General features: G+C 50.7%; 1 protein-coding gene across 4 annotated transcripts in view; it reads right to left on the bottom strand.

Moving 5' to 3' along the window:
• Nucleotides 1–1,637: 1,637 nt before the first annotated feature.
• The window catches only part of DYM (dymeclin), a 248,720-nt gene continuing 235,202 nt past the window's right edge, over nucleotides 1,638–15,155 (bottom strand). For all 4 annotated transcript variants that reach the window (XM_023750840.1, XM_023750841.1, XM_023750844.1 and 1 more), the window contains one exon: nucleotides 1,638–2,008. In XM_023750840.1, coding sequence (XP_023606608.1) covers nucleotides 1,859–2,008 — 150 coding nt within the window. In that variant the 3' untranslated portion in view covers nucleotides 1,638–1,858. The remainder of the gene's footprint in view (nucleotides 2,009–15,155) is intronic.

Here is a 15,155-nt window from a genome sequence, read left to right as displayed (position 1 = left end):
AGCGAAAGGGGCACGTTCTTTTAAAGATAAATATTGTGGCAGAACCCTTTGTTGGTAAGCTGACACACTGCAATAACAGCTTCGTATCTTGGATGAAATCAGATGTTAATTTCCCTCCTAACACATGATGATCCTGTATGGCCTCATTCTACCCATTTTTACTTTGTGGAAAACAAAAAAATTTCCAAACAAATTCATGCAAGCATAATTCAATGATGTCATTTAAATTTATTGTCATGTAATGAATCTTTCACAAAAGCAAGCAGCTCCTGGCGGGTTTGTGCAGCGGCATCGGGGACGGGCACGCACACGCTGCCTCTGCGGCCGCAGCCCCACTGGGCTTTGAGGCCAGTGGCACTTCTGCTGTGCGGTGATGAGAGGGGTGGGGGGAGGAGAGGAGACGGGGTTCTGGGGGCGCCTCAGTGAGCCAGGCGGCCGGGGGAGACTGGGGCTCCTCTGGTCACAAGAGCTGACGGCCCTGCAGCCCACAGGCTGTCCCGCGGCACCGCCCAGCCCTCAGCCCTGAGGACACTTCTCAGGTCCCACCAGAGACTCAGCTACCCCACGTGACCCTCTGAAAATTTTGTGTTTTGGTTTCATGGAAGCAAATCAAATGCTTCAGAAACAAATTAAAGCTATCCGTCCTTCCCCCACGTGGGAGCTTTGGTTTCAGCGCTGGTCTGGGCGAGGATAAAACCGCCCAGCCGACCTCAAAGGCCTGGAAGATGGAGCAGCCCAGGCCTTTCCCGGGGGACACGCCGACGTGCATGACGTGTCCTTTTCCGAGACTGTGATGGGCTAGGCACCCGCCGGGGACCTGGGGACAGAAGCTGGTTCCTGAGAGAGGGCTGGAGGCAGGCTGCAGTGGATGCTCAGGCTCCCGTGGAATTATGTGCTTTTGTCTTCGTGCAGGAAACTGCTTCTCATCCAGACTGTGCAGGGGCGACGGGACGTGGAGCGGGCTCGCCGGGACGCCCACGCCGTCAGTGCCTGCTGGGCTGAGGGCCGCTGCCGGCTCCCTCGGAGAAGCGCCTTCCTCCAGCTCAAGGACCCAGCGCGGTCATCTAGGCCCCAGTGAGTTTAAACCACGTCAGAAACGAAGAGAAAAACGTGTTTTTCATCTCCTGTGGGTACTGTATTAATCAAATTGGTCTCCTTTTTCTCCCATGAGTCTGGCTGAAGAAAAAAGATTGCTTTTGAAACGAAGCTTTCTTTTCCTAATGATTAATACAGAGTGGATTAACTTAATTTGTACTAGACTCCAATTTAATTCAGCCACAGCACAGAGGCCAAATCCACAGAAAAGCCGAGCTGGGCTTCATGAGGCGGAGCCATTTCCTTTTTTGAGGGAAAGATGCAGGGGATCTAAAGGCTTAGCCAACTGCCCGGGCACCGTGTTTATTAAATCACCACACAGACGACTTCATTTCCTCATTAATTCCTGTCTTGTCATCTTTTCAGATTGGTATTTCTCAGCGTTGAAAGAAACACACATATACATACACACGCGACTAAAACAAAAACCTTGAACATGCAAAAAAATAGAATGTCCTGGGGAAGTATCATGTGCCTAAGGCGGCGGTTCCTGGGAAAGCTCTTGGTTCTGGTTTAGAAATAAATAAAATTGCATGTGGGACAGCAGGTTGGATATTTATTATTGTTGTGCCCCCCCCTTTGTACTATAATCGAAGCCGAGTGATCTACTGCCAACTGGCACTGATGCTCCACATCCGAGTGTGCAAGGGAAACACGCCTGTTTCCTGATCCTAACAGGAGACACACCAGGCCATCTCCCAGGTCTGTTCGCCAGAAAAAAAACACGAGAAGGTGCTTGGTGGCGGGGCGGGCGGGGCTGCCCTCAGTCGGAGTCCATCGTGAACAGCTGGATGTCCTGTGGGCTCCAGTACAGGCCGGTGGCCGAGCTGTACACCAGGGACCAGACGTAGGGGATGAAGAACTCCTCGGGCTGCTCCTCTTCCACATACTTGAATTTCAATTCCGGAAACTTCTGCAACGAAACAAGACGAGTTTATAATCGCGCCGTCCCATGCTGTGTGCGGGGGCCCTCCCCGAGGCGGCCACGGCCGGAGAGCTCTGGGGCTTTCCCAGCTCCGCTCCCACGGACTCCTCAGAGCACGGCGGTTCCTGCAGGAAGGGCATGCGCCCCCCTCGGCACCCCGAGAGGAGCAGGGGCCTGAGAGGGTGGGCACCCCAGACTGCGCGACGGGGCCTGCGTGGGACCCTACAGCACGGAGGGCAGCTGCCCGTCTGGGACTTGGTTCCAGGGCCGTCACCCTGGAGAGGAGCACCTTCCCGCACAACCCCTCAGCTTGGGCGGCGGACGGGCACCCACTGGGTGGAGCGCTGGCATCCGGGTGGCAGCAGCTCTGCACAGCGCAGCTCGCCACCTCCTGCGAGGGCCAGTTGGTCAGCGGAGGGAAGCACTAGCTCCAGCACTTCTGACCGGCGGGGCCTCCATTAGGCCGCCCAGGCACCCATTTCCTCGCCAGCCTCTCAGGAGGTCCCGGGCATCCCCTACCCCGGCCAGCACCGTAACTGCCAAGCAGCTGGGTGGTTTCTCGGAGGCCCAGGCCCCTTGGCCTCTTGGATGAGCCCCCTCACACTGTGCTGCTTCTGGCCTGGCACGGGTGCCAGGTGTGAGGGGACAGGGCTCTTGGAGGTGGCAGTAAGTCTTTGTCATGAAATCAGGTGTCTTACAGGTAGCAACACAGTGATACTCTTTTCTGTGAAAAACTGGCATTTGCAGCAAGAGGGTGCAGCCAGCAGCTGCCTCCAGCCGCGCTCTGCATCACGGCCGTCTGCAATGTTCCCATGCGGCCACCCCACTAATGGGAGGGGCAGCGGGGCCTGCTCTGGGCACCTGGCCTGGGCTGTCGTCGGGAGCAAAGCCGAGGTCTGAGCGGGAAAGTCAGTCTGAAAGTGTCACCACAGCCACCCTAGCACTTGGTCCTTGAACTCCATTCTCCCAGCCAGCCCCCCCCCCCCCCCCGGGCCCTCGGGGCTAGTTCTGTGCCCTGTCACTGCAAGACAGAACCCACCACACTGGTCCTTAAAAAATGACCAAACAGAATGAGGTCAGTTATCAAGAACAGACGGGGCTGTGTTTGAAGAAGAAATGTATCCCCTAATAACAAGGAAGTCCTACTTCTTAGAATGGCCTCAAACTTTAGAAAACCCCTCCCAGTGACGTGGAGAGAAGGGGTGGGGGGAAGTGCAGGGCTGGTGGTTTGGGGGGCCAGCCCCACACTGCCTACAGCGGGAGTCTAACGCCTGCTTCTATGTGGTCAGCAGCCAGGAAACGCACTCCCGTTAGAAATCAGAATGACTGACAGATGCGCAGCCCTGTGGCATCGTTGAGGTTCCCCTGTGGAGGCCTTCGGGCGGGATGCAAGGTCACTTACACTCTGCATCTCCACGGAGGTGGGTGGGAAAGAGACGAGCCAGCAAATTGCTTCAGTGAGAATTCCTTCTCACTGAATTAAAGAGTTAGGCAAGAGCCCCTGTTGGGGTGGGGCTTCGGGGAAATTCTGGTGACTGCTCAGTTAGAAAGAGGCACGAGTCCCAGAGTTGTACTCCTGAAACCTGCATGGTTCTGCGATCCAATGTCACCCCAACTGCTTAAAACCAAGACACACGGGAGATGTAGAGCTGCTGTGGCCTGAGAGCTGGTGCAGGCCCGCCCCCTCTGGCTGGGCACCTGCGACTGCCTCCTGAGGGTGCACCACTGAACACAGGGACCAAGGGCAAGGCCAGGAGGGCTCCATTACTCGCAAAACCTGCACGCTGCAGGCGGCCACGCACCCCCACGCTCCTCTCTCCACAAGGGAACAGTGAGTGGCGAGACATTATTTCTCGTAACTTTTCATCAGCACTTACAAGATCCAGAAAGGGGGATAAAGCATAAAGAGCAAGAAAAACAGAAGCATGTCCCTAGGACAGTGGTCGGCAAACTATTAGTCAACAGAGCCAAATATCAACAGTACAACGATTGAAATTTCTTTTGAGAGCCAAATTTTTTAAACTTAAACTATATAGGTAAGTACATTGTTATCAACTTAATTAGGGTGCTCCTAAGCTGGCCTTTGCTAAAAACGTCCTCAATCTGATTGAGGTACGTTCGCTGAGGTCGACCCCTTCCAACTCTCCCATCCACACTCGTCTTGTATACCTGTTTCGTCTATCTCCTTTCATTCATCCTCTCTATATGTCCAAACCATCTCAACATACCTAAAAAAATGTTTCATTTTATAATAATAAAGTCACCATCACAAAATAATGACAATTCTTAAATTGATGACAAAAATACCTGTAGGATTTGCAGCTGGTTGGAAAAATACAGGTAACTTTATGCTTCGAGTAGGTACTTTTGTCACCCACGCTCGATTTGCGGACGCAACTAGCACTAACCACTGCACAATGAGGCTGCTGGCTGACTGGCTCACTCAACTCGTGCATGAATCGCGCGCGTCTCCCCCGCACTGCGTATGCCGTCGCCTGACCGACAGACACCCCCTTCTTCTACCGCCACTTCTTCAAAATAGACTCGCCCAGGCTGAAAACCGACTTCTGCGCATGAGCCACAAAGTTTCAATCCCACTGTACCTGCGCACCCGCACATGGTATTTTGTGGAAGAGCCACACTCAAGGGGCCAAAGAGCCGCATATGGCTCATGAGCTGCGGTTTGCCGACCACTGCCCTAGGACTCACTACACTAAGCTAACACTGGAAAGCGCAAAGTAAGAGCTTCCATTTCCTGCAGCGAGCCGTTTTTAAGAGTGCACTGGGAACATTATAAAAGGGAGAATAAGAGGCATAAGTCATACAAGAGCTTTGAAAACACCATCTGGTCAACCCGAGTGTGAACGCAGCCTCTGAGGGCGCGCTGTGCCCGAGCTGCATGTAGCCCGCCCCTCCCCCAAGCCTACCACAGCTAGAGAGAGGGCAGCATGGTTCGAGATTTAAACAGACCTCTAAACAAACAGTGCTCCTCTAATCTGTCGCAGAAGCCTGGGAGCTAAGGAAGAGGAAGACAAAAGGTTTTATTTAGCACTGATGACACTGGGGACACATTTTGTCAGGATTCAGTCCAAGAAGTGTCATAGTCTGAATGTCAGATCAACAACCTAGAAAGAGTCACTCTTTCCTCTCCTCCTTTTCCAGCCGGGGGAGAACAATGATGCCATCCTGTGATGGCCGAGGGAAGTCCCACTTCCTCACTCGAGGGAGCGTCTTCACTCCTGACTCCGCCAACAAAGTCCCTGCTTCCCCGGGCCCAGGCCGCGAGGCGCTCCCAGGCCTGCCCAGCGCTGACCACCCATCTTCTCTCCAATTCTCAGGCCCCTGTGGGCCCCAGGTGGTGACAACTGGGGGGCGTCCTGAGGACCACTAGGGCCTGGGAAAGCGGAGGGTGGGGCTGGGGGTGGGGCTTTGGTTTGGTGGTTGCGGCAAGAATTCACCTGGAGTGTGCCAGCAGCGGGCTTCAGCCCCCCTCTCCAAGACAGTTGTCCTGTGACTCAGTTAAGGAGAGAAAACCCATCTCTCAGGCTTGGAGCTTGGTCTCAGTCCAGAGCTACTGACAACAATCCTGTTGTTTTGATATTTGGAGCCAGAGGTAATGCTAGACTCTCAAGTTTGGCCGGAATGTTTTTATCAGCTCCAGTGAATCAACCCACCACAGTGGGACATCCGGACGCCCAGCCCAGAGACAAAGCAAAGGTCTGATTTAGTGGTTGAGACTCGGGTATAACAAGCAAACCAAACGCTTTAAAGACGGTCTCTGCTGTCAGTCATGTGATCTGGTGAAAACCCACAGGATGTTCAGTGAACAGATGTAGGGCTCAACTGCAATAATTTTATTACCACAAAAAGTTCAATGGCGTTTTCCCCCTTCCACCCAAAGATTGCACAGATAGCACCCGAAATTCTAGCAAGCCCCTGGCCCGGCTCCAGAAAGCTTAGTGCAATTTAAAATCAAACAGCTACACAGCACAAAAAGAACTTTCTGAAAGACCACAAGAAGCCTCTGAGTAGATGAGTGATGGGCGACGGTCCGTGCGAGCCACTCGTGACCACCGGCAGGTGTGGGGGTCAGGCTGCAGGAGGGAGTTCCCTGAGCAGTGCACACAGGCTTGGGGTGGGGTTCTGTGCACGTGCGAAGTGAACTGGTTTAAAGATCCCCCCATGAGACAGCGGAAACATTTACATACATTTTTTAAAAACCCAGGGCTGATTTGGGGATGATTATCAGCTCCACCCCATTCCTTCCCTCAAATACTCCTGCTGCGTAACACCAAGTCCTCCAGTGGCGGGTCCTGGCCTTGGTGAGGCTATGCTGAGCCGTGGAGGAGAAAGGGGAGGAGCCGCGCTCCTCTAGCACCTGGCGGTTAGGAGGAGGGACAGGGACAGTGGGCGCATGGCCTCTCCCACGTGGACCTGGCTATCACTGGGGGTGGGGGGGGGGAGAGCTGACCTGGGCCTGGACAGCAAACTCTAGGAGAAATACTGAACTGACAAATCCGGAAACATCACATACTAACTCAGCTAACTTATGGCTCAGCAAGTCTGAACCACAGGCTCTTCTGTGTGTAAGGGAACGAGTTACAGATGTATCCATATTATTACTTAACTGACAAAAAGATACCCAACCGTCTGTGAGTAACAGTAACGCTAAATGTGGCATAATTCTATATTGTGTGAATTACTTTCAAAATTAATGAAAAACTAAATTCGAACTATAGACAATTATGAAGGGCCACTTAATAAAAGTTACAGATTAAGAACTCCGAAGCTAAAATGGAGAAGCCCATGATGAGGGCCGCTCAGAAGACGGTCACTGCACTGCACGTGTGAGAGCCTCACGGCCTGGGTCTCGGGGGGCTTGCTGGGAGTAAGTTTCCACCCAAGAAGAGAGTTACAAGGTAAGCAGACCCCTATCCCGAAAGCTCAGGCCAGGGGACCAACCACATCTCACTCAGGACATTGTCTTGCCACCTCTGAGTGTCTATAAGTGACACCAACCACTTCCGTGACTGGTGGCAGAAAGGCCTTAGAAAAACAGATGGACACAATGTAAGGCTGAACTCACATTTGGGATGAGCTCTCCACAAATGTATGGTCACATCTCAGCTGGAGTCTGAAGCCCACTAGCGTTTGAAGCCGGAGCCAAAGTCCCGGCGAGGCCCTTCTCCCCTGATCCAGGTCAGGGGGGTCCTGGAAAGGAGCTTGAAGTTCCCCTCTTTTCTGGGGGCTGGTGGGCTGCACGGAGGAGGAGGCAGTAAGGACAGGCTCTCCTGCTGCAGGGGAAGTTGGAGAAACACCCCGACAGATGGGTTCTGACCTGCAGGAATGGGGCTGGGGGCAGGGAGAGCTGACACTGCACGTGGAGTCTCGCGAGCAACAGTGAGTTCAAGGGTACAGTTCTGGGTCTGGCAAGTCCTGTGGGGCCAGTGCACAGGCCCGGAGGCCGGCAGTGGGGGATGGGGGGTGGGACACGGGAAGTGCAGGGATGGAGACAGGCAGGTGGGCCTCGAGGGCCAGGATGACAAGCGTGCCCCTTTGGCGAGCCTAGCGCTGAGAGACTAGGCTGGGGATAGAATTGAAAGTCATTAGTTTCCAGGTGGCAGTTGAAGGTGCCAAATGTGTAAACTCCTCAAGACTGAACCGCGCTATTGAGTCAAAGCATGTTTCAAAGACCAGTCCGCTCAGCGCAGGAGGCTGGGGGTTTGCTTCAAGGTGGAAGGTGAAGGGCAGAAGCAGAGGATTCACTGGCAGAACTCGTGCTGAAAGCAGGCCCAGCGGGAGCCACACTGATGGGAACTGCTTGCTTTTCTGCATGGGGCTCGTCACTCTGCACAGGACCCAGACACCCAAGAGGGCGGGATCCCAGCCCTGGCCGGTGGCGCAGTTGACTGGAGCCTTGTCCCGTCCACCAAAAGGTGTGGGTTCGAGCCCTGGTTGAGGTGTGTAGAGTGGGCAACTGATTGATGTTTCTCTCTCATCTCTGTTTCTCTCCCTCTTCCTTTCTCTAAGCATGTCCTGGGGCGAGGATTAAAAAAAACCTGCTTCACTTTCAAAAGAAGCCGACTAAGGAAGAGGGAATGCTGTGCTTACTGCAAGTCATTCACATTGTTGAGGCATCTTCCGTGGCTTCTCCGTACAAAATACCTTCTGGTGAAGAAAGATGTGTTAAGATAAAACTTCTGATTAAATCCCTCTTGCAAGGTGACCTGTTCACCCATGCATCCTTCCTTCCTTTGTATTAATATTTACATTTTAATTATAATCACTGATGCTTTAACAAATACGGTGTTTTAACACAATGGTGGTTACAAAACAATGGCCTTCTTCGCCATCTGGCTGATGGGCCCACATACATCATTTGCTGTGACTATATACCAAGGCCTCGACCTGATGGCCGAGTCTGGCTGTTTTCCTGGCTGTCGGGGTGGTCAGAGCCGGAGCAGTGCGATGTGAGGCACGGGGCTGCCACCCCGCACTGCGTGTGAGGGCGACCTGCTGGAAGTCTAAGCTGACGGCTCACCCAGTATCAACAAAGGCCCAACGTTCCAACATTTGATTAGAGGAAAGTGCAAACATATATAAAAAACAGCCCATCAACCAGCTACAAGTCATCAGCTCACGTCCGTTCTTGTTTCATCCGCCGCACAGTCTCCCCTCTGAATTATCTTGGTGCCAATCTGGAATACTGTATCATTTCCATCCCTAAATATTAACCTATAATATTATCAAACAGCTAAGAGCTTTCTGCTCTACTTTTAAGGCAACCCAGCACGAGAATGAATTTCAGTTATAGGGTGACAACTTTGTATCATAAAAAATATGAAATGTGTCTTTGCCCTTAAGCACTTAACAATTACTTGGAGAGTTAAGATGAACGCAGATGGACAAAGAGCCACTAAGGAGTTCTTCCACGAACCCTATCGTTAGCACACTAACGCACTAATTGTGGGCTCTGAGCAGGTGGATCTTAGGATGTGCACACACGGGTCCACACATCGCCTGCTTCCTCCGCTTCACACAAGCCATCAGCCCCTGCCCAGCGCACCCCTTGAGTGCTCTGCACACCCAGGCACGTCCCACCTCCGTGTCTTTTCTGAGACTGCTCTTCTTAGCTGAGATGTCCTCCCCACGAATGTCGTCTGCTCCAGAGGGGGTCACGGGCTCCCTCCCTCCCCCACAAAGCCCCCCTGGTCCTCTGCAGTGCCTGGGCACCTGCCCACCGCAGCCATGTGTCTGTACGATCCCCCCACGGTGCCTGGACTGGATGCGGGTTTGTACACGGTTGTCACTCGCTCCTGGATACAAGTGTGCCACCTACAGCTCCAGGGAAGGCGTGGCTGAGTGAGGAAGGTCCCGCCTGCCAGAGGCTATGGTGGCTTAGGAGAGAGACAGACCTGGGGACGAGAGTAGTCAGGACAGGTGGCGAGGCGGAGGGTCTGGCGGTCTTGAAGGAGAGGAGAGAGGTGCGAAAGCATTCCAGGCAGAGGGAATCATTCAGACGCCTGGCCAAGCAAGGAAACTCTCCCATGCCCTGCCCTCTCTGGGAGCTCTTGGGCAGTGAGGGGCGTGTGTGCAATGCTGCAATCTCACCAGGCTACTCTGTGGCTTGAAAAAAATTCTTGATGGCTTCCGAGTGAAAACCACTGCCAGAGAAGACAGCAGGAAGAATAGAGACTGCACCAAGATGTTGATAACTGAGGCACGGAGATAAGACATCTATAAAATAATAAGGCAGACGTGACAAGTATCATGTAAACTATACCAATAAGTGTAATTGATGGGAGACCAGGGAAGGGAGAGATTACTTTAAATGGGGGCATCAAGTAAGGCTTCAAGGAGGAGGTGGCATTTGGGTGATCTGTAAACAATGGGTAGGTTCAGGCATGTGAAGGTGGGAGAAGGGCATTTGGGGCAAAAGAAGTAACTGAAGACAGGCATGGAGGCAGAGAAGCCCAGGTGCCCAAGGCCAGCCGGTGCTCAGGGAATAAGATGGGAAGTGCTGTGAGACCAAGCGTGAAAGGCAGGTTCAGGAGACCACGGACCTGACTCAACTTCAGTCTGTGCCAAGGAAAGCCACGCAGTGCGCGTGAGCAGACCTGGACGTGGTTTTGGTGAGCACACCTGGACGTGGTTTTGGTGAGCCGGACCTGGACGTGGTTTTGGTGAGCACACCTGGACGTGGTTTTGGTGAGCCGGACCTGGACGTGGTTTTGGTGAGCCGGACCTGGACGTGGTTTTGCAGGATTACTTGGGAAGCAACGTGATCCGTTGGGATTGGGAGCGGGGGGCAGACTCTTAAAAGAGAAGGAACTGGGGCTAGTGCAGGGGTCCAGGTGACCGGGGATGAGGCCTGACCAAGAGCTGCCAGTGGGGGCAGAGGAGAGGATGAGTAAGGAGACGTGGCAATGCCACCAGTGGAAGGGAGGCGGCAGCCCCGGCAGCTCTTCCCAGCTGCCTCTCCCCAGAAAGGGAAATCAGGGCTCGAAAGCAACGGACCCAGAAATAAATCCAAGAGTCTCCTCTGTTGATGGTCATATGTTTTGAGTCCAATAACCTTTGTTACTTTTGTTTTTCACTAGAAACAATGGAGCCGACAAATAAAATTCTGTTCCCATCCTCAGTCTGGCTCCATCCTAATGAACCGTTATCTTGTGATACGGTTCCTTGGCCCCGCTCGCCTCTGGGAAGGGTCCCTGTAGCTGACTTCACAAGCCTTACGCTCAGTTCAGCAGCAGCTGCTGACACGAGCCCAGTCCCGATAGCCTCCGGCCGGATTAAGCAGCCGCCTGGAAGCATTATCAAAATTCCGATTCCCCTGACTCCACTGTCAGAAGTTAGGAAAGGGGAAAACAGCCTGCGAGCAAGTCCCAGCGCCTGCTTCTGAAAGGAGAAGTTTTCCTTGGCCTTGCCCCTTTCACTCTCTGGTCATCAGCCTGTCAGTATTCAGAGAGCAGGAAGAATGGCCGAGGAACAAGGACAGACAGGTCGTCACGACTGGCTCTGGCTGGCGTCTATGGAGTGCACCTTATCTCGCTCAAGTTCAAGCCCTGTGATGAATGCCTGCTCCGCCCCAGCCTTGCCTCTGGACCTCCAAGGACTGCAAACGCACAGTGACGGATGGACGGCGTGTGAAGCCAGGAAACTGCCGCCTGTGTGTTTGGGGAAAACAGCAAGCCCTAAGATTCCAGCGATGAAAGTGTAAATGGACCGAACACAAGGTGGCTCACAGGACCTGCGCTGTTGCCATATATGGAACGCACGGTGGTCACGCTCTTTGCCACGCGTCCTTCCCCTCCCCCATCCCACTCCTGAATGAGAGGGAAACAGGAATGCTTGGCAAGAGTCCTGATTCCAATAAAGGGGGAGGGCATATTCTCTACACAAAGTTTAGAAAAACTGGACCCCCTTCAGAAATGTGCATGCAAATTTCATTTCCAGATTCTTCCTAATAGATTTCTTTAAAAAAATTTTTTTAAATTGATTTTTAGAGAGAGAGGGAGAGAGAGAAACATCGATGAGAGAGAAACATCAACATCAACTGGCTGCCTCCTGCACGCCCCCTGCTGGGGATCGAGCCCGCAACCCAGAATGTGCCCTGACTGGAACGTGAATCAGCGACCTCCTGTGCATAAGTGACACTCAAACCACTGAGCCACACCAGCCAGACAAGATTTCCTTTTCTTGTAGGGAAATCTGGGATGGGGATGGAGTGGATGACAGGAAGGAGATGATATTAAATTCGGAAAGCCATTTAGGTAACCTGACTTCACCTGAGGGTAGGAGGCAACGAAGTTCCCAAGTAGGAGCTTTCTGCACTGGACTCCCTGCCGCCACCAGGCCGCATTCCTGCCTGTCTCCCCTTCCCCAGGGTGGCGAACCTGCGACGTAACTAGAGTCCTACTCACTGGGACATTCACTGAAGCACACTGTGTCTAGGACAAGAGAACAAGCACATGTTCAGCAAGTCACGAAAAAACAGCCCGCTTCCCAGGAAGCCTCCCACTAGATGACTGTGCTCGCAGGACCTCCCACACCCCCCAGGCCTGCGCAACACGCACATGAGAGGGATGACTGTGGACCTCCCACACCCCCCAGGCCTGCGCAACACACACATGAGAGGGATGACTGTGGACCTCCCACACCCCCCAGGCCTGCGCAACACGCACATGAGAGGGATGACTGTGGACCTCCCACACCCCCCAGGCCTGCGCAACACACACATGAGAGGGATGACGGTGGACCTCCCACACCCCCCAGGCCTGTGCAACACGCACATGAGAGGGATGACTGTGGACCTCCCACACCCCCCAGGCCTGCGCAACACACACATGAGAAGGATGACTGTGGACCTCCCACACCCCCCAGGCCTGCGCAACACACACAAGAAGGATGATGGAACACAGCAAGATTCTGAATTATCCACAAAAGGTAAGCAACGTGTTTCTCATGTATGTCTAAAGTTCCCTCTTGCTACAGAAAGCTTAGGAAAGAAGTTGTATTGAAGTTGTAGACTGCAAGTAAATGAATCTATAGACAGAGCTAAAGGGAGATGTAGATGAAAGGCACTGTATCCCAGAGCCCAGCGGGGCGCGGGTTAGGACAGCCCTGACTCAGAGGAGCCAGGACTACGCCACGGTGGTAATGCCGAGGGGGAGGGTTCCGACAGCTGGACTGGCATCGGGCTGGGGAAAGCTCTGCTGAGGAGATGACCAATTTCTAAGTCCTGGGTGAAAGGGGTGAGTTTTGGCAGGGAGGAAGCACTTCAGGCATTGGGGAAAAATATGAAGAGCCATGTGCGCAAAAACAATACTAATTCCATCTTTAGAAAGGAGATAGTAAACTTGGTCCCTCCCCCCAAAACTAGGTTTTTTGTTAGTATAAACTGACAGTTTATAGTTTATAAGCTTATATATAGAGCCTTATCATAAACCATATATATCAGAACAACTGCAATGCCCAGAAAAAAATAGCATTTTCAGGCAGATTCCAGCTTGGAAATAGAAATTCTCTGATTTCAACATGGAATGTTTCATGAACCTACTCACTGGTAAATAAAAATTACCACCTGAGATTTTGATTATTTAAATGACTCTTTTTATCCTATTCTCCCCAAACTCATTTATCACTTATAAAGAAAATGCCTTTGAAAATAAACATGCAAACATTTATATCAAATACATAATTCTGAAAATAGATTTCATAAAGAAATTGTTAACAGTAAGAAATTTCACATTCATTTTCTGGGGGCTACTTTGACTTTTCAGCTATGATCTATTTGATTAAATCTGATTTGAATTAAAAACAATACAAAACTCTATTAGGCTGATGATGCAAGGGAAGTTTTAGCTTTGCGCTTATATGTCGAGAGGCTAACGTGTATTTGAGCTCCAGCAAGGGTGTATCAAGTTCTATTAATAAATCTTCTGGAACACCGTGTTCCAAATATACATTTTTCTTGTTTAGCTTTCTAAATCTGCCATCGAAATAAGTCTAGTTCTAATTTTTCCCATGTTGAAAATTCTAGTCTCTCTCTACTTTCAAATGCGGTTTGCAATTCAACCTCTTGGTTGCTTATTATACACCTAGTGCTAATCTGTAGTCATAACTAAATAACGACTCTTAATAACACATATGCCCAATCTCTCTGGGTTTCTAAGCCATCAACAAATTATTTTCTCAAAATTTTTACTCACGTGTTCAATTTAAATTACCTACATTCTTATTTCTGAAAGTGCTGAACTGTTTAAGGTATGCTTACATTTACTTTTTAGCTAATTCACTGCTAGGTCAGAGAGAATAACTAAAAAATACCAATTGTCTGAAAATGCTCCCAGACAAATCGCAAGCTTTAGCTCTGGGCTCTTCGAAAAGCACATCACTGAGATACCCACAGAAGGCTTGGCCTTTATTTGAGAGAAAACAGGGATATAATTTATTTTCCCATTCCTATGTGCTTTAAAACCATTAACTACATTCACTCCTAAGTCCATACATTCCTCATCATAACATCCTCTAACACTGCCTAGGCCATCTTTTTCTTTCTCTCACTTTTTAAAAATTGTGGTAAAAAACACACACACATAAAATTTACCATCCTAACCAATTTTAAGTGTTGGATTCAATAGTGTTAAGTATGTTCACGTTGTAACACAGATCTCAGGAACTTTTTCATCTTGCAAAACTGAAACTCTGTACCCATTAAACAACTCCTCATCCTCCCCTCCCCCAACCCGGGCAACTACCATTCTGTTCGATGAATCTGAATACGTAGGTACCTCATGTAAGTGGAATCATACAATATTCGTTCTTTTGTGACTGGCTTATTTCACTTAGCGTAATGACCTTAAGGTTCATCCCTGTGGTAGCACGGGGCAGAATTCCCTTCCTTTGTAAGGCTGAATAATTATCCCACTGTATGTACGCACATTTTCTGTACCCATTTGCCAACCTTTTGGCTGTTGCAAATGATGCTGCTACAAAAAGGTGTGCAAATAATTTTTTGAGACCTCCTGGAAAGCAGAAGTGAAAATGCTGAGTCATCATTTTTGGAGGAGCCTCCAGACTGTTTTCCATAGTGGTTGCACCACTTAATAATCCCACCAACAGTGTACAAGGGCTCCAATTTTCCCACATCCTTACCAACACTTATTTTTCAATAGTAGCACTCATAATGGGTATGTTTTTAAAAATTAAAAACTTTTTCCTACATGCCTCATAGTAAAATAAGCTATTTACTGAAGAAAAATTTTAAAACAGAGATTAAAAAAAATTATAAGTTCCAAACCAATATAACAACTGTTTAACATTTTAACATATATTCCTCTTGTCTTTTTTGGGGGGAGTGGGTGGGCAGAGATCATATTTTAGGAGAGGGAAAAATAATTTGATTTTTAAAAATATATATTTTTATTGATTTCAGAGAGGAAGAGAGAGGGAGAGAGAGATAGAAACATCAATGATGAGAGAGAACCATTGATAAGCTGCCTCCTGCACAACCCCACTGGGGATCGAACCTGCAACCCCGGCACGTGCCCTTGACCGGAATTGAACCTGGGACCCTTCAGTCTGCAGGCCAGATGCTCTATCCACTGAGCAAAACCAGCTAGGGCAGTGG

Source organism: Myotis lucifugus, unplaced genomic scaffold (assembly GCF_000147115.1).
Source record: "Myotis lucifugus unplaced genomic scaffold, Myoluc2.0 scaffold_16, whole genome shotgun sequence".
NCBI classification, from domain to species: domain Eukaryota; kingdom Metazoa; phylum Chordata; class Mammalia; order Chiroptera; family Vespertilionidae; genus Myotis; species Myotis lucifugus.
The sequence above is the reverse complement of the archived record's forward strand: the minus strand, read 5'-3'. Positions and strand labels throughout refer to the sequence as shown.